Source organism: Microcaecilia unicolor, chromosome 1 (genome assembly GCF_901765095.1).
Source record: "Microcaecilia unicolor chromosome 1, aMicUni1.1, whole genome shotgun sequence".
In the NCBI taxonomy this organism is placed as follows: Eukaryota; Metazoa; Chordata; class Amphibia; order Gymnophiona; family Siphonopidae; genus Microcaecilia; species Microcaecilia unicolor.
In genome coordinates this window covers 389143632-389163974 of record NC_044031.1, presented here as the reverse complement: position 1 = coordinate 389163974, position 20343 = coordinate 389143632, and the positions used below count along the sequence as shown (strand labels likewise).

Genomic DNA, 20343 nt, shown 5'->3' with positions numbered 1-20343 from the left:
CTGTAGACAGGTGGACCCAGGCCCATACCTTCCCCCGACCTGTTACACTTCTGGTGGAAACTGTGAGCTCTCCAAAACTCACCAGAAACCCAATGTACCCACATATAAATGCCCCTTTCACCCATAAGAGTTATTGTAGTGGTGTACAGTTGGGGTTAGTGGGTTTTGGGTGGGTTTTGGTAGGCTCAGAAGACAAGATAAGAGAACATGGTGAGATGTGTAGCTGGAAGCATTTATCTGAAATCCAGTGCAGTGCCCTCTAGGGTGCCCCATTGCTCTCCTGGGATGACTGTGTGGCTAGTCTACTAAGAATGGTGGCTCATCCTACATCCCAATGGCTTGATTTTGTGCGTTTTTCACTTGGACGTGTTTTTTTTTTAATGGACCAAAGAGATAAATGCACAGAGCACAAAAATGTCTAGCAAATAGCCATTATTGAAAAAAAAAGATAGACGTTTTTCTGTTTTGAAAATGGCTATATTCCCCACTTGAATTTTGAATGTTTTTAGCAAATATCGAAAATGCCCCTCCACGTGGAACAAAGTACCAGACCTTCAGATATGTGAAACAAGCAATATGGAGGGAACGTTATCAATGGAGTGGAGGAGTGGCCTAGTGGTTAAGGTGGTGGACTTTGGTCCTGAGGAACTGAGTTCAATTCCCACTTCAGGCACAGGCAGCTCCTTGTGACTCTGGGCAAGTCACTTAATCCTCCATTGCCCCATGTAAGCCGCATTGAGCCTGCCATGAGTGGGAAAGCGCGGGGTACAAATGTAACAAAAAAAAAAAATGTGGGTTACCATTAGGATGGTATATTTTCCCACAAGACATGCTATTTTAGCATAGGGTCTCATTACATACATATAGCTGTTATGTCTGTGCTCCCCTCGCCCTCTGGTGGCCAGAACCGGTGGCTGCTATGGACTATCACCTGTTCCAGACTTTAGCTCAGTCCAGTCCGGATCTTCCAGGCTGCCAGACTTGTCTGTGTTGTTTGACCCTGCACTGCACCCGTAGCTGCCTGATGATTGCGGCAGCTGAAGCTCAGCTGCTGCTGGGCTTATTAGCCATTTGGAACCTCTCTGCCTTTGCCTTGTGTCTAAGGCCCTGGTATGTTGGGGTGCTGGTGCACTTCTGCTGTTTCCAGTTTCTGGTTTATTCCTGCTTTGATTCTTGTCTGTTCTTGCTAGTCTGTGGATTGTTAGATTAGATTGTTGTTGTTTGCTTGTCTTGTCTCTGAGTTGTAGTTCTGAGTTTAGTCCTTGTCTGTTTGTATTTTACTGGCTGCTCTGCAGCTTTTAGTTTTGTGTCTTGTTAGTCAGTATTTTGCTCCCTGTTTTAGTGGCCGTTTTCAGCTTTCAGTCCTGTCCTTTATTGTACCCGTTCCTTGCCCTGCTGTCCCTTTCCCCTCTGACCCTCAGTCCCTGTGCTGCCTAGCTGATATCCAGTCCCGGCCCTGTCCAGTAAGTCCTGCCGGCCACCTGAAGCCAGAAGCTCAACCTCTGGTGAAAAGCGGCCAGGTGCAGGTGAAGCCTAACTGTTCATTAAAGCTCTGCCTTGTCACTGGTGTGGGGTGGTTTTGCCTGCCGCTCCTCGGCAGTGGCCCAAGGGCTCACAACCTAGTTTCCTGCTTTGAAAACGTGACAATAGCACAACTTGTGGTAAAATAACCCATTTAATGGTAGCCCATTCTGATAACTTGGCCCCTAAAATGTCTGATTCACTGAGGGAGCCCCCAATTGTGTGTCTATAGAAAAATATCTTGATGAATTAGATGACTCCAAGAAACTGACTAGTCTTCCTATAGCTGTAAATCTTCCTGTTTCTCTTTGGCCTGTCTTAGCTGTCTCTAAACACATCAGTTCCTCTCCCCCATCCTTTCACTTTACTACATTTTATGAACTTTGAAAATACCTTCCCATCCTCACCCCACCACCAACAGTGTACTTATATATTAAGCAAAATCTTGCTTGCTTATTTCTGCCCCGAGAGAATCATGTTATTCCAGCAGAAGTATTTTTATTGAGTTTTATATGTTGTGAGTTTTTTTTTCTTATCAATCTGAACTTGTTTGCGCCTAGAACAGTGATATTTACTCCCTTGACGGCCGCCAACAGGTCAGGTTTTCAGGACATCACTAATGAATATGCATGAGAAAAAATTGCATATATTGGAGGTAGTAGGCATGCAAATCTCTCTCAAGCATATTCATTAGCGATATCCTGAAAACCTGACCTTTTGGCGGACATCAATGACTGGGAGTGAAAAGTAAGGTCTTAAGAGGGTTAACTGTTCATTGTCCTTTATTTCTCTGCATGGGAAGATGTCTTTTGCATAAAGGTTCAAGGTCAAAACTGTCCCAGAAGTCATACATGTCCTATACCCTCGTGCCTATGATCATTAACTGCTTCATCATTCTCTCTCATCTATTTCTCCCCTTTTAATCCCTCCCCCTACCCAGCAAACAATGTCTGCTTCTATGGGGAGTGCTCCTACTACTGCTCCACTGAGCATGCTCTGTGTGGCCAGCCTGACCAGATCGAGGGTTCCATGGCAGCCTTTCTGCCAGACACGACCTTGGCTAAACGGCAGTCCTGGCGCAGCCCATGGAGGCGCTCCTACCACAAAAGCAAGAAAGCAGAGTAAGTATGTCCAGCGCTGATATCTTAGGGAGCAGGCCTTGGTAATGTCTCAGGGCTCCATCAATATCACATGAGAAACAGGTCCCCAAACTGAAACTTTAGGAATTATGTTGCCTTCAGGGAGATACATTCTTAGTGCAGGGGCTCCCTCCTGCCAGTAACATACAGTAGCTAGGACCAGTGGCATAGCTAGGACTGAATGGGCTCCAAGTGGAAAAATTAACATAGGCCCACTCCCTATAACACCATCTCTACCAAAGTAGTCAGGGATGGGGGGAGGGGGGATAGAAAAAGGAGAAACTCCTTTAGAGTTCCAGTAAATAAAACCTGCAAAAAAACAAATACCTTCCAGACTTGTATAGAAAACCTGTTATAGTAATACAAATAGAAACTGAAATGTAAGCTATCAGAGATGTACATTTCCCAAAGCTGAGATATTACAATTAATAAATTCACAAAAAATACATTTTTCTACCCTTGTTGTCATTGCTTTGGTCCCAGGGTCTCTCTTCAGATTTTCATTTCTTAACTCTCTTTCCAGGGTCTCTGTCCTTTTGACATTTCTTTGCTATATCATCATCCATCTTTCCACTGCATCCTTATCCATCCTATCCAGCATCACCCCACAGTGTTCCTGTCTCTCTCCTTCTCTATGCCCATCTCTCCTCTCTCTTCCTTTCCTCCTGCACCCCCTACCCTGAGACCAGTGTTTTTCCTCTCTCTCCTGCTAGCCCTGCCCCCCCCCCCCCTGCAGGACCAGTATCTCTTCCTCTTGCACTCTTAATTCCCCCTCCCAATAGTTCAGTATCTCTCTCTCACCCACACGCATGTGAGTCCAGTATCTCTCTTTTTGTTCCTCCGCCCTGCATGGGTCAGGAATCTCTACTGCCCCCCTCCCCTGCACAGGTTTGGTATCTCTGTCTGAAGGAACCAATGTTTTCATTCACTCCCCTGTAGCCAGCAGAGGAAGTGCTGTAGACTGGCTGCCAGGGCCTTTACTCTGCATCGGCCCACAGGAGGCAGGATGTGGCAGAGGAAAGGCTCTGAGTGGGCCTGTCTAAAGCACTGCCTCTGCCAAATGCAGGGGAGGAAAAGAAGACATCAGACCTGCATGGGGAGGAAGAAAGTGATACTGAACCCCAGGGGGAGGAATCAGGTTGAGGAAGGCAGATAGTGGGGTCAGAGAGCAGAGGACAGCAGGCAGCCCAGGACATTTTGCTAGGCTTGCTCAGTGGTAGCTATGCCCCTGCCCTTCCCTGACCATGAAGGGACTGAGACAGCCCAGCGGATCTATATATTCACAGCAATATACCACAGGGCAAGAAGAATATGAACCCTGTAAGGAGATTAACTTAGAAAAAGAGAGGAAGAATAAGAAAGAGACATTATGGAAAACTATATTATAACAGGCTGCCTATGCGAGAAGTTCGAACAGGTGCCTATTTTATAAAGACAAATCATCAAATACCACCTGAACATCCAGTATTATAACTTAATAAAATGGGCTGTCATACCAAAAATCCTCCCTTTATTCAAGCAGATATTAAATGTAACCATAGGTCCTAGTTAAGTTGCAACTGAATATTCCAAGTATAAAGAAACTATTTAGAATATCCCCACTAAGTGAGTCAGTACTGGGTCATATTAAGAAGCAGTGAAACAATCCACTTATCGTAATATAATAATACTTTGACTTCTCCGTTCTCTTAGAGAAGATACTGTCTTCCTCACAGTATGGCTGACAAGATCATGCTTCAGGCTTTGGAGTGCTCTGTGTCAGGGCCAGTCACTAAAAAAATTCAAAGTTAGAATAATCCAGTTTAAACATTAAAAAAATGTTTTCCTTTTTTAAATTCTTTTTAACTCTAAATTTGGTCCAGATTCTTTTGCTGTAATCAATTTACCAAACAAAACATGGTGTCCAGGTTTAATCTCACACGACCTTACCTAACACCTTCCATCTAAAGCCTCTTTAACCTCTGCTTATGATTGACTGTTTCTAAATCATGTAACGACGTTATCATATCTATACTCTGTAAGCCACATTGAGCCTGCAAAAAGGTGGGAAAATGTGGGGTACAAATACAATAAATAAATAAATAAATAAATAAAATGCAAACTTCCACTAAACTCAGCCAATCATAAGGTTCCTAAAGGAAGACTGCTCCAGTCAGAGGGGCTTTAGTAAAATGTCAGTCACAAAAGAGGGATCCACTCCGAATCCTCATTCAATCCTATGGGCTGTAACATATTCAGAGTATATATCCAGCACTGTTCACAATACACTATGTGATAATCTGTCTCCTCTCAAAATTGAAAGAGTCACGTGTGTAATTTTGCCACTGAATATCAGTTATTGTATGTGACATCTCTTGCCAATGGGAGACCAAAGGTGCTGTCAAAGATCCTGTATTTAGCTTTGAATGGTGTTCATTCATTCTAAGCTTCGCAACTCATTTACCCCCCCCCCCCCCCCGTTTACACCAGCGGCTGCCATGCGCTAATGCTGACGCAGCCTATTCACTATGGGCCACTGTGGGCCCTGTTTACTAAACCGAGCTAGCGTTTTTAGCATGCACTAACACTAGAGACATTGTCTCTAGCATTAATGCGTGCTAATTTTTAGCGCACGCTAAAAACGCTGGCACACCTTAGCAAACAGGGCCCTATGTTTTTCTGACACCAAGGCGTCTTTCTTATCGTGTTGCTATACTTTGGATCCGTGGTGAGAACCATTTTTTATTTCTGTTTTCAACTTTCACATTAGTTTAAAGATGCGGTGTTAGAACAAGAACTATTATTCATATGATTTTAAAAACTAGAAGCACACAAATTTACACCTGCTCCATGGGTATTTTATAAATGGGTACATACATCGCAACTCCATCTCTGCTCTGCCCAAACTACACCCCTGGGAGCGTCTTCATGCAGATTGTGTCAAAGTAGGGACATACTTTCCCCAGGATTCTGTACAAGTCGCCCAAAGTTGGGTGCCAGAATTTGCATGATCCAAGATCTGTGCACAACTCAATTGAATAATGGGTGATAACCAGCACCAATGAGGCATTTAATTGGTGTTAACAAGCACTTAAGTGGAGTTGCAGATGGATCTCCTGTGCACACTATTGAATAACATTTGAGCCTAACTTTTCCTGTGCACAACCATGGGAGGGCAGCACACAAAGGAGTAGTTCGATCTGGTACTTTCACAAACCAAGGGAGACTTATGCTCAATCAAAGTCTCCCTTGGTTTGTGAAAGTGCCAGATCATCCCACTCCTTTGTGTGCTGCACTACTTTGACGTAGGGATTGAGGGTTCCTCCACTTCTTGTGGCTGCTCCTCGCTTTTCAACGATGGGAGGGGCCTGGGTGGGTCATGGGCGTTCCCAAAAGTTAGGCACCATGTTACAAAGTAATGCTTATCTACGCCTGTGGGCACTAGACTTACACCTGATAGAACCAGGTTTAAGTCTGGCGCCCAAAGATAAGTGCGACCTGTGCACTATGCTAGTGTTCTTCAAAGGTCAGGTGCCCTTTAAAGAATATGGCCTTTGCTCCGATCTTCCTGGCACCTAACTTTCGGCACCATATACCGAATCTGGCCCATTCTGTGCACGTACTATCTATGCACATATGCGTCCGCACAATGTCATAAAAGCCCCTTTTCCCATGTAAAACAACCCTTTATGTGCAGGAAAAGCTTTGTAAAATCACCCCCTGTGGTGGTATCTCTATAACATATCCATTATCCCCCAGATTCTACAAAGCATGACTTAAGTCATATTCTGGATTTGCTCACACAACTTAATTAGCAAACAACCCAATCAGCGCTGATAATTGCCACCTAACAATTACTGACACTAATTGGCATTAATTAGAATATGCAGAACTGTCTAAGCGTATTCTGTAATGTGATGTGTGTAAATTCTAAGTTGCATAGTTGAAAAGCGGTGTGGCCATGGGCATTTCTAAAATCTATGCGCATGGTTAAAGAATACATCTGGTCCATGCCTAATTTAGGCATCAGCGTGTAACTGCCTGCAACTAAATTTAGTCACGCAGATGGGCACTCAGTGCATTATATAAACTGCGTAGAAATTTTGGCATATTCTATAAAGTATGCCTAAATTTTTTTCGGCACTGATTTTTTTTTTTTAGGCGTGATTATATAGAATCCAGGAGTATATATGCATAAATGCTTAGCATAATGACATGTGTGCACACACACATGCAACTGCCAAAATTCTGCCTCGGCGCTATTTTGAAAGTACCCATGTGACTTACATAGCACGAAATTGCAACAGGGGCTGAGCACGTTCAGGGCTCATACCTAACCTGTGTAACTTATGGAATACTATAGATTATGTGTGAATCTGCAGCAATCTGAACGTACACTGTTTCGATAGCTTGTGGGCTTACAGGCAGTATATACAAAATTTAAAAGAGAGAAATTACTGACATTTACAGCAGCTCTAAGGCTGGCATAACTGCTCACCCCTAACCTCTAAGCACATAAATACCCGGCTAAGCTACTATTCAACAAGGAAAGTAGACATCAACATTCCTTTATCGAACAGGCTCCTAGCAGGCACCCTGTTCTACAACTGCCCTGTACATGCCTGAAAGACTCAACTGTAGAAAGAATATTTCTAGGCTTATGTGTGGTTCTGGTTCTTTTTTTCTCTCTCTTTGCCTCTCTCTGTCCTGATCCTTCAGTTCCTCTCTCTATGTTCATCCTTCTATCAATGCTTTAAACCCCTTTAATAGTGGCCCAGAGGGGAGGGGGAGGGTCGGAGACTCTATGCGACTGTGGGGGTACTTCTTACCAGGGAGATTGGATGTTTCAGGGGTGCAGGTGGGAGGGGAAGAGGATGCTTCAGAGGTGGATTTGTTTACTTGGGGAGGGGAGCTGGGAGATAGGTCTTGGGGGGGTGTTAGGGGTATTAGACTCCAGCTTTTATACCTGACCATCAAGCAGACACGTGTGTGCCTTCAGGGCAGGTATAAATTCTGTTTTTGCATCAATGTTGATTCCACTTGTAAGATATGATGTGTCTAATGTGTTAGACCTGCCCAAACCATTCCTGCTTCCAAGGTAAATGTGATCTGCATCACCATGTGTAAATGGCCCCATTCTACACATGTACAGTGGTGGAAATAAGTATTTGATCCCTTGCTGATTTTGTAAGTTTGCCCACTGACAAAGACATGAGCAGCCCATAATTGAAGGGTAGGTTATTGGTAACAGTGAGAGATAGCACATCACAAATTAAATCCGGAAAATCACATTGTGGAAAGTATATGAATTTATTTGCATTCTGCAGAGGGAAATAAGTATTTAATCCCTCTGGCAAACAAGACCTAATACTTGGTGGCAAAACCCTTGTTGGCAAGCACAGCGGTCAGACGTCTTCTGTAGTTGATGATGAGGTTTGCACACATGTCAGGAGGAATTTTGGTCCACTCCTCTTTGCAGATCATCTCTAAATCATTAAGAGTTCTGGGCTGTCGCTTGGCAACTCGCAGCTTCAGCTCCCTCCATAAGTTTTCAATGGGATTAAGGTCTGGTGACTGGCTAGGCCACTCCATGACCCTAATGTGCTTCTTCCTGAGCCACTCCTTTGTTGCCTTGGCTGTATGTTTTGGGTCATTGTCGTGCTGGAAGACCCAGCCACGACCCATTTTTAAGGCCCTGGCGGAGGGAAGGAGGTTGTCACTCAGAATTGTACGGTACATGGCCCCATCCATTCTCCCATTGATGCGGTGAAGTAGTCCTGTGCCCTTAGCAGAGAAACACCCCCAAAACATAACATTTCCACCTCCATGCTTGACAGTGGGGACGGTGTTCTTTGGGTCATAGGCAGCATTTCTCTTCCTCCAAACACGGCGAGTTGAGTTCATGCCAAAGAGCTCAATTTTTGTCTCATCTGACCACAGCACCTTCTCCCAATCACTCTCGGCATCATCCAGGTGTTCACTGGCAAACTTCAGACGGGCCGTCACATGTGCCTTCCGGAGCAGGGGGACCTTGCGGGCACTGCAGGATTGCAATCCGTTATGTCGTAATGTGTTACCAATGGTTTTCGTGGTGACAGTGGTCCCAGCTGCCTTGAGATCATTGACAAGTTCCCCCCTTGTAGTTGTAGGCTGATTTCTAACCTTCCTCATGATCAAGGATACCCCACGAGGTGAGATTTTGCGTGGAGCCCCAGATCTTTGTCGATTGACAGTCATTTTGTACTTCTTCCATTTTCTTACTATGGCACCAACAGTTGTCTCCTTCTCGCCCAGCGTCTTACTGATGGTTTTGTAGCCCATTCCAGCCTTGTGCAGGTGTATGATCTTGTCCCTGACATCCTTAGACAGCTCCTTGCTCTTGGCCATTTTGTAGAGGTTAGAGTCTGACTGATTCACTGAGTCTGTGGACAGGTGTCTTTCATACAGGTGACCATTGCCGACAGCTGTCTGTCATGCAGGTAACGAGTTGATTTGGAGCATCTACCTGGTCTGTAGGGGCCAGATCTCTTACTGGTTGGTGGGGGATCAAATACTTATTTCCCTCTGCAGAATGCAAATAAATTCATATACTTTCCACAATGTGATTTTCCGGATTTAATTTGTGATGTGCTATCTCTCACTGTTACCAATAACCTACCCTTCAATTATGGGCTGCTCATGTCTTTGTCAGTGGGCAAACTTACAAAATCAGCAAGGGATCAAATACTTATTTCCACCACTGTATGTGCTGCTATTTACAAATGGAAATGTTTGTAAAATAAGGGCAATGATCTAGGTGCTTACTTGAGGCATCCTGATGATCTTAAGTGTCCTAGTCTTAAGATCATCAGCAGGCCTCAAGTAAGAGCTTCAGTCATTTGAAGCAGAAATGATTAAACTCTTTTAAACAACCAGTAAAGGTCTTATCCACTGAGTGGGTCCGCCCTATTCCAAAAAGCAGTCCTAAAGCAAAAATTGAACATATCATTAAATTAATCCATTTATTTTATTTATTTATTTATTTATTTATTGGGATGTATTAATCACCTTTATTAAGAGATTCACCCACGGCAATGTCTTTTTAAGTGGTGTGCAGGGTCTGATAATAATTCAAAACTATAGAGAATGGGACAGAAACTCTATATTCCAGTTCTGGAAACAGATACTTTCCAGCAGGAGCATAGCCTTCCATAGCTTTGCTGCCGAGGCTCCACCAGTCAAATAAATACAGTACCAGGGCTGCTCCCCTCCTCCTCGTTCTGCTTCCTTCCTGTAGAAGTTGGTGGCGTGCCTGGACTTTTCATGTATGGTTAGAGCACTATCAGCTGGGACCCGCATAGCTACTTTTGCTAGTATTTACACCAAGTTTTACTTGGTGTAAATGGATGCACTTGGAGTTAGGTGCAGGAATGGCTGCTAGGCATAATTCTATAAACCAGCTAGGTGTATCTATAAACTGCGCCAAATCTTCTGGGTCGATCCAGGGGTAGAATGGGAGCTCACACGCTTTTCATCTCCAACCCTGCTACCACCCATTCCCTCCCCCCACTACTTAAACCAAATGTATACAAATACCTTGGATGGTGGAGAATCTCAAACCCCGCCAGCTGAAGACATTCTCCACAGAACACCTAGGCCTCCTGAATACTTTGAGAGTCGGCAGTTGTGCTTCCAGCCACCGATGTTGGCTGCACATGCTCAGTTCTCACGTATGGACAGAGCATGAAGACACTGATGCCAGCATCCTGTGCCTGGGGGGGGGGAGGGGGTTCTGCGGAGAATGTCTTCAGCTGGTGGGGCTTGAGAATCTTCACCAGCTACAGAGATGATATGTGCATCATTGCCAGATTATATTTTAAGAAGTATGTGTGTACATGGCAATTCCTTCCCTCTGCCCAAAGTGAGCCACAGAGAATGTATGTCTCTGTCTCTCTCTCTCTCTCTCCTTTTTCAGTAGTAGCTCAAGGTGAGTTACATTCAGGTACTCTGGATATTTCTCTGTCCCGGGAGGGCTCACAATCTAAGTTTTGTACCTGAGGCAATGAAGGGTTAAGTGACTTGCTCAAGATCACAAGGAGCAGCAGTGGGATTTGAACCGGCCACCTCTGGATAGCAAGACCAGTGCTCTAACCACTAGGCCTATGCAGTAAGGTGTGCATTTAAATCTGTACAGTTTGTGGTCATGCATACCTGTATGTGTACATACCAGCACATAATTTTATAACAGTCATTTACCATGTGTAAAATATGCTTTCCTTGCAGAAAACATTTCAAACAATTATCACAAAACTGTGGACGGGTGGAGAGACAAATAGGCCACGAAACTAACAATTACCACCCCAAACAATCTTTTTATTCCTTTTTATATTCATTAAGCCTATTTTGCCAGGTGAGATAAAGGCAGGTTACTTAAGTAATTTTTTTTAGACTTTGTAGGAGGAGCTGTGAGCAGTTTACACTGGAAGGCTAATTGGCACAGTATCCACTCACTCAGCATTCTCCTTTCATCCCATAAAGTCAGTCCAAGTCAGAAGTTGCATTTTAAACTGGATGAGGCAGGGAAAACATGGGACAAATGCTTAGCACCAGCAGGCAGCAGTAGAAGAAAACAGTTTGTCACTTAGGGGCCCTTTTACTAAGGTGCGTAGGCACCTATGCGCGGCCAATTCATGTCAAATTAGAACTACTGCCTGATTACCATGTGCCCTGGGTGCTAATTCTATTTTTGAATGCTTGTACCAAATGCGCGGCAGAAAATATTTCCTATTTTCTACCGTGTGGCACTAACTAGGTAGTAATCAGCAGTGTACAAGTGCTGACGATTACTGCCTGGTTAACATGTGAGACCTTACCGCTAAGTCAATGGGTGGCAGTAAGGTCTCAGGCCCAATGAGCACGCGCTGATTTTAATTTTTCCGCACGTCCATTTTCAGCCACAAAAAAAGGCCTTTTTTGTAGGTGCACTGAAAAATGGACTTGCGCTCATCCAATACATGCGCCTACAGCAGCGCAGGTCATTTTTCAGCCCACCTTAGTAAAAGGGCCCCTTACAGTCTTGAGTAGGTTTCCCTATGAACGCTCTTCCTTCGTAGAGGTTCCTTCTTGATGAAAGACATTTCAGCTTTACTCTCTTTCTCTGGACCTCCTCTTCCAGAGGAGAAGTCCCTTAGTAGTTTTGGTTGGCTGTCTGAGCCTTACTCCTTAACTGGTGGTTCTTCTCTTTATCCAGGTAGATGTCCTAAGGCTCTCCTCTAGTTCCCCCCCTGTTCTTTAAGCCTTCATCTCCCATCCCTTACCATTGTAACTTAGACCTCCTAATGTTTCTAACTCTATTTCTTATCATTGTTCTCTTTTATTTAAATGATAAACCGCTTAGATGCTTTTTAATGATTTTGTGGTATAGTAAGTAAAATGGAATGTCAAATATGTGAAAATGTTGTTACTCTTTCTCCCTCTCCTTGATCAGGATTGTGGAGGAGTGCTGGTCCCCCATTCCAGCTTTCTTCTTGCACAGATTCAGAAGGTGTGTAGGGCTCTGTGAGGTACACTCCACCCCTTATCAATCCAGATTGCTGTGGTAGCTCAGGAGGACCCTCTTCCCTTCAAATAAATGAATTTAGTTAAGGAGGCAAAAATCAAGCTTCTTCCTCTTGCGGTAAAGGTGCAGTGACTGGGGAATATATAATAACACAGTTTCCCTCCAAAGGGTGTCTCCTCCTACCACAGTCCATCAAAAGGTAGGAGAGCCAGCCCTCTCTTCCAGAAGCTGTGAGTATTCAAGGTCAAAAGGTCATACTCTGTTAACCTCGTAGTTACTAGAGGTCTCTGCTGTGCATGTTTAGAAAGCAGAATCTAAATGCCCGTACATGCATCTTCTTTCAGACTAGATGGTGGTTTAAAGTTGGAGTACGCTGAGGGCACAGAGGTAGCTGTTGTGTGGTGTTTGGAGGAAATCTGTGCTCTCTCGTGCGACTCACTGCCAGGGTAGCAGCACAACTAGCTAATCAAAGGGAAATAGATGTGGGAAACACAAAGCCCTTTGCGAGTTGAGCTTGTTTCTTTTCATTTCTGCAAGGTGGGAGATGAATTCTGACTACTGTGTGCATGTGAAAAAGACTCCTCCCTACGACCATGGAACACGCCTTCTCGACCTGATCGACATGAGTATTCTGGACTTCCTCATGGGTAAGTTACTGTGAATAAGGTTATAACATCCTTATAGCAAAGTGGGATACAGGCATCTTAGGCAAATGGGCAGAGGAGTGGCAGATAAGATGTAACGGGGACACATGACAGGTAAGGCATCTCAGCCCAACACCAGGTAGCTGCAGCATACCAACCTGTTACAGGGCAATTCCCACTAATACTGACTTCAGAGGAGATACAAGTTTTATTTAGCTAATATTAGAAGTGTAATACGAGAAGATTAGGAGAATTATATTAGTTTATTTAGTTAATTCAGTGCTTTTCGAGCCTATTTTGAAGTATTTCCTACTCCAGGAAATATATGTATAATGGACAGTCTGTTTCTGGTACCCCTTGCTCCTCCAGCCCACTGAATTTCAACTCACCAGCCCACACCCACTTGAGGCACTGTGATGCCATCTTCATTGCTGATGTTTTTAGGAAATGCAACTGTGGAGGTTGAACTAGATGGCTGCCTAGAATGACAAACTTTTAGGACTGGTATGCATTTACTCCTTACCACATCTGGCCACTGTCAATCTTGTTGCTTCCTCCCCCTCCCCCCCTCCCCCACTCGACATCTTTTCCCAATATGGTCAGTCGTACAGCACCAGAAGAGGAAAAATTGTCCTTGGGCTTAGTGGCCCTGCCTCCCTATCCACTTAAGCCAAGGTCACCACTCCTGTCAGTAGCACCCCAAATGCCCCATCAGCGGGGAAACAAGTTATTTATTTATTACTAGTAAAAAAGGCCCGTTACTGACACAAATGAAACGGGCGCTAGCAAGGTTTTCCTCGGAGTGTGTATGTTTGAGAGAGTGTGTGTGAGAGTGACTGTGTGAGAGAGAGAGAGAGAGAGTGAATGTGCGAGTGTGTGTGTGTGACAGAGAGTGAGACTGGGTGCGAGTGTGTCTGTGAGAGAGTGTGTGTGTGAGCATGAGAGTGTGTGCCATGCAGTGGGGTAGCCAGAAGTCAATTTTTGGGTGGGCCAACAGGTTGGATGGGTGGGCACTAGACAGTAGTGTGTGGTAAATGTTTAACAACAGGCTCTCTCCCAGGTCCACCTGTGCACCTCCCCTCAAAATTGCAGAGCTGGCTATAGCCGGGGAGAGAGCCTGGGGGGTGGGGGAGGCAATGCAATACTCTCTCCAGGAAAAAAAAAACATTAAATGATCCCAGGTTCCAATCTAATTCATGTTTAATGTGGGATAAAATGCCATAAATAAGTAAATAAATATAAACTTTTAATGTTGAGCACCTGATTCTCAAAGTGGACATGTTCCAATCATTATAATGAAAATAAAATGATTTTTTTCTACCTTTGCTGTCTGGTGACTTTGTTTTTCTGATCATACCGGCCCAGTATCTGATTCTGCTGCTATCTGTCCTCTTTACTCCGTTTCCAGGGCTTCCTTTCCATTTATTTCTTTACTTTCCGCCTTTCTTCTTCATTTCTTGCTCTGGGTCCTCCGCAGACTTGACTGTCCAGTGGATCCAGCTTCTGCCTATTTTCTTCATGCATGTGCAATTTTCTCCTCTCTTCCTTTTCCCTCATCTCATCTCCTTCCTCACTCTTCCCTCCCCTCCAGGGGCGTAGCCACGGGTGGGCCTAGGTGGGCCGGGGCCCACCCACTTTGGCCTCAGGCCCACCCAGCAACGGTGCATGCTGCAGGCCTTCTTTCCCTCGGGCCCTCCCTCCCCTTCGGGCAGCGCCGCAGTCTACCTGAACAGGAAAGCTGCACGGCACCGGGTCGTCCTGCCGCTACGCTGCTGCCCTCCGCCCCAGTCATCATCATTCTGGCACAGAGTTCTTCTTCTGCTTATCTGCAGCGGATCCGCGCGCTGCCAGGGCTGTATGCTGCTGCCAGGGCTGTATGCTGCTGCGACTGCTTCCTCTGTGCTGGCCCCGCCTTCTTGAAGAGGCGGAAGGCGGGGCCAGCGCAGAGGAAGCAGTCGCAGCAGCATACAGCCCTGGCAGCGCGCGGATCCGCTGTAGATAAGCAGCAGAAGAACTCTGTGCCAGAAAGATGATGACTGGAGCGGAGGGCAGCAGCGTAGCGGCAGGACGACCCGGTGCCGTGCAGCTTTCCTGTACAGGTAGACTGCGGCGCTGCCCGAAGGGGAGGGAGGGCCCGAGGGAAAGAAGGCCTGCAGCATGCATGTCAGTGAGTGGTGTCTGGGGAAAGGGAGGGAAAAAAAACCTGCAGCATGCTGGCGGGTGGTAGGTTTGTTGTGTGTGTATGTGCTGGTGGGGGGGGGGGGGGTCAGGGAGAAACAGGAGCACTGTTGGGATGAGGGAGTGAGACAGATAGGGGGAGGGACGGAGAGATGCTGCAAGGGAAAAGAGAGGGAGAATGGTTGGATATGGGTGGGATGGGGAGAGGGAGGGAAAGGGCATGAGAGAAAAAAACGTGTTGGACATGAAAGTGGAAGGGAGGGAGAGATGAGAGGGGAAATGTTGAACATGGCATTGAGGTGAGAGAAAGGAAGGATGGAGAGATGGTGGGAGGGGGAGAGAGATGTTAAACCAGGGGCTCAAGGCAGGGAGCGGGAGAAAAGTTGGACATGAAGAAGGTGGAGAAGAGGAGAGGAAAGGAGAGATGCACAAGCGGGGGAGGAGAGAAAGAGGGAAGATGGATCCAGGAAGAGAAGATAGACAATGGATGGTAGGGAAGAGAAAGGGAAAATGCTGGACAATGGGGGAAGGGAGAGGGAACAGGAAGATGCTGGTGGTGGGAGGTAAAAGGTATAGGGAAATAGGCTATGAGGGCGAGGAGGGTAGAAAGAGGGAACAGATGCTTGGCTGGGAGGGGGGGGGGGGGAGAGAGAAAATTTTGTGCCCACCCACATTGTGCTCAGGCCCACCCAAAATTGGCTGTCTGGCTACGCCACTGCTCCCCTCCATCCATGTCCAGCATTTCTTTTCTCTCCCTTCCCTCTCCTCCATCCATATCCAGCAGCCTCCTCTCTCCTGCCCTTCCCTCCATCCATCCATGTCCAGCAACCCTCCTCTGCCCCCTGCCCTCCCCTCCATCCACCCATGTCCAGCAACCTTCCTCTCTTCTTCCCTCCCCTCCATCCATCCATGTCCAGCAACTCTCCTCTCCCCTCCATCCATCCATACCCAGCAATTCTCTTCTCTCCCCTGCCCCTTCTATCCATCCATACCCAGCAATTCTCTTCTCTCCCCTGCCCCTATCCATCCTTCCCCAGCAATTCTGTTCTTGCCCCTGTTCCCTCCATCCATCCATTCCCAGCAATTCTCCTCTCTCCCCTGCCCCCACCTCCATCCATCCATCCATCCATCCATCCCCAGAAATTCTCCTCTCCCCTGACCCCCACCTCCCTCCATCCATCCATCCCCAGCAATTCTCCTCTCTCCCCTGACCCCCACCTCCATCCATCCATCCATCCCCAGTGACTCTCCTCTCTCCCCTCCCGCTCCCATCCATGTCCAGCGATTCTCCTTCACCCCATGCATCCTTCCCTCCCATTCCATTCCACCTGCCCGCCCTCTCTCTGACGGCAGCACTTCCCAGACGCTGCCTACCGCCACCACGATCGCATGATCTACCTCCTCCCTCTGTCTCACTCTCAACAGCAGCGGTAGCGATTCAAACACGCTACCTCCTGCTTCTAACCCGGAAGCATCTCCTCTGCAGAGGAGACGCTTCCGGGTTAGAAGCAGGAGGCAGCGTGTTTGAATCGCGACGCTACCGCTGCTGTTGAGAGTGAGACAGAGGGAGGAGGTAGATTGTGCGATCGTGGCGGCGGTAGGCAGCGTCTGGGAAGCGCTGCCATCAGAGAGAAGGAGGCAGATGCAGGATCAGCGCTGCCTGCTCCCTCTGCTCCGCTGCTGGGTGGGCCTGAACCCAAACTGGGTGGGCCTAGGCCCATCCAGGCCCACCCATGGCTACGCCCCTGGTGCCATGGCCCCCCCTCTCTCCCAGTTCCAGGGTCCCCCTCCCTCCCTCTCTCTGAGTTCCAGGGTCGTCCCCTCCCTCCCTCCCTGCCTCCAAGTTCCAGGGTCATCCCCTCCCTGCCTCCCTCCGACTTTCAGGGTCCCCTCCCTCCCCTGCATTATGCTCTCTCCCCTGCATTCATCCATATGCAGGCAATGTCCTCTGTGCCCTGCCCCCTCCATCCATCCATGTGCAGCATCTCTCCCCTTACCCTCCATCTCCCTCCAAGTTCCAGGCCCCCTCCCTCCCTCCCTCCCCCCTCCGAGTTCCAGTGTCCCCCTCCCTCTGTCCCTCCGTCCCTCCCAGTTCCAGGGTCCCATGGAACTGGGAGGGAGGGGGGACGAAGAACGTTGGAGGAGTGACGTCAGCAGGTGGTTACAATCCCAGTGACACACATTAGAACGTTGGAGGAGAACATTGGAGGAGTGATGTCAGCAGGTGGTTACGATCCCAGTGAGACACATTTGAATGTTGGAGGAGCAAATTATTATATTAGATGAGATTGATAACCCACCCTCCCAACCCCATTCCAAGGTTGCCCAGAGCAGCAATACAAAAATGAAAGACAAAATAAAAACTGAAACACAGACCATCAAAATACTAATGTCAAAGCAATAGAAAACCAAAATTAACATTAGATATACATAGTAACCACTCTGTACAATAGTAACAGTTGAAAGTAGCAGACTAATTTGAATATTAAATATCAAAATTTAAGATATCTAAAAAATATTATACAACAGAGAAACAACAAAACAAATTCTAAGACATCAAGGAAATAGCCAGCTCTTTCCTTCTTTAAAAACTCATAATTCACCTCCTCCAAATACCCTCAGGCAGTTTATTCCATAATGCAGGTACCATCTCTGTAAACAGTCTCACCCTTGCTCAAGAACTCCTTAATATGAATTATATTCCAGCACCCCCCCCCCCCTAACCAGAAGAGCTTCCACTTAATCCTCCCCAAAACAAATGATGCACCCCTCCTGGACCCACAGTTAGCCCCCCGCACCCAGGCCTACCATACTGCTCAGGTGCTCTTGGGACAGGAGCAATTCCCACTCCTGCCCATCGATACACATCCTCCTTTTATCTTACAGTCCAGCATCCATTTTTCACTGATACCTAACATCCTTCTCTCACTAAAACCCAGCGTCCATCCACTCAGACACACAGACATCCTTGTCTCCAGTCATTTAACATCTACCCTTTTCAGTCATCCTACCTGGTCAGAAATCTTGTTTCAGTTAGCTGCATGCAATAAAGTTAGTTTTTTTTTCTCTTATTTGTAATAAACAGAATTCAATAAAATCAAGTCTTCCTTTTGGATGTTCAGCTGGTTTAGCTAACTGTGTAGTATTGCATAGAAAATGCTTTATGAGAACAGTGGACCTGATATTCAGCCAGCAGCAATCGGCGTTTTGTAGAGCACCGCTGCCAGCATTATACCCGGAAATTCAGTGCTGGGTTCTAGTTTTGAATTTCCAGGTACACTGAGCTGATGAAAATATAGCCGGTTAAGTGCGATATTCGGCACCTAACTGGCTATGAGGAATCACATAAAGATAGGGCTATATGTTATGTGGTCCTATACATGCAGTTATCTTAGCTGGTTAAGTACTGAAAATCGGAACTTAACCAGCTAAGTGCCAATTCCGCCCCCGGAATGCCCCAAAAATAGTCATGGCTTGAGCACTTACTGGGCAGCTCTATCTTTATTTATTGGGATTTATTAGCCACCTTTATAAAGAGATTCACCCAAAGTGGTGTACAGCAGGTACAGTTTAACATAAAACTTACAATATCTAGTTAAGTGTCGCTAAAAATGCTTGCTTAGCCCTGGACAGGCAATTTAAAAGATCAGGAGCTTCTTCTGGCTGTTTTAAATCATTTTGAATATTGGGCCCAGTATATTTTGACCAAGTGTAAAGGGGTCCTAGGAGAATCTTGCAACAACAGAAACTTGATCCTTTCTCATTGCACAGTACAGATAGAATTATGTCTCAATGCTACTCAAGGTCAGGTACTGGCAGGGGCATATAATAGAAGTGAACCGTTATGCAGCTCAACCAGAGGTGTTTCGCTTCCTCTTGGGGAAATGAACCATACAAGGTCACTGATACAGCCAGGCGGCACAGAAATCAGAACAGAGTGCTGGGCTCCTTGTGAGGATATGTAAAAAAATTGATGTATGAGCACCCTTGCAAGGTTCCACTCAACCACTTTTGTGATTATAGGCTGAACCTGGACCACTCAGGAGCTGCAGATCCAGCTTGGTGGCAGGCCCCACAAGGAATTTTTATGTTTCAACATTTTTATTGGTGACTCAATCAAATAACCATGAACAAATACAACTTATACAATGTGTTATCTTGTGATTAACAAAGACTAAACCAAGTTTGATTGATCATAGTGTCATCCAAGTTTTCCCCTCCCCTTTTTTCCTCCCTCCCCCCCCCCCCCCCACTCTCCATTCCCAACTCATTCCATCTCCCCTCCTCCACAATTCCCAAAATAATTATCAATAATCGCGTCTCAACATGTCTATTATTAATATACTACTGGGTTTGTCTCCATACTTCTAGTAACTCCTACCTTCCCCTCTACCCCTCCCCATCCCCCCCCCCCCCCCCCCGTCCTCCCCACCCTGAGGATTCAACCCTGTGCACATCCGAGGCCTCCAGACACCCCAGCCGCCCCGATAACTTCCCCTCCACCACTTATCAGTTGTTAGCAATTATGTTTCTCCACTCGGGAATGAGTTCAACACCAAACTACGGGCTTTATGTGACAAAGATTGTATATATTTATCCCATGTTAATAGAAAAAAATTCCTTCTCTTAAATGTCAAACGGGCATGTCGGAGTTCTGAAAGCATCAAATCATGCAATCTATTTCTCCATTGCCTATACGACGGCGCCTGATCGCTGGTCCATACTCCCAATATTACTCTTTTGCCCAACATTCCTGCTTTCCGAAGCAACAGCTTGAAATATTTGTCTTGAATACCAAAGTCTTCGTATCTATCTAAAAAGAATCCTGTTGGGGAAACTGTCACCCGTCGTCCCCCCAGCTGTTCCAAATAACGGGTCACTCCTTTCCAGAATTTTTGAGTGTATACACATTTCCAAAATGCATGGATAAATGAATTTATCTCTGTCTTACATTTCGTACAGATGAGAGAATCAACCCCCCCCTACTTTAAATAACCGCTGTTGTGTAAAATATGCTCTATGTAGTACTTTGAAATTGCATTCCTTAAGTTCTGCACTGATCGAGCCTGATGGTGTGCGCCCTATCAATTGGTCTAAAAACTGTATTGTATTGTCCAGAAGGTCTAAATCTCGATGCCATCTCTGTTGAATTATAACCAGTGGTGTGCTGGTAAATGTTTAACAGGCTCTCTCCCCGGTCCCCCTCTGCGCCCCCCCATCCCCCTCTGTGCCCCCCTCCAAATTGCAGAGCTGGCTATAGCCGGGGAGAGAGCCTGGGGGGGGCAGTGAATTACTCCAGGAAAAAAAAAATTAAATGATCTCAGGTTCCAATCTAATTCATGTT

General features: G+C 46.2%; 1 protein-coding gene across 1 annotated transcript in view; it reads left to right on the top strand.

Annotated features, from left to right (window-relative positions):
• Nucleotides 1-20343, top strand: part of LOC115460279 (extracellular serine/threonine protein kinase FAM20C-like) — a 100173-nt gene that overhangs the window by 22136 nt on the left and 57694 nt on the right. Inside the window, exons 6-7 of the mRNA XM_030190074.1 lie at nt 2462-2642; nt 12715-12824. Of these exons, the coding sequence (XP_030045934.1) occupies nt 2462-2642; nt 12715-12824 (291 nt within the window). The remainder of the gene's footprint in view (nt 1-2461; nt 2643-12714; nt 12825-20343) is intronic.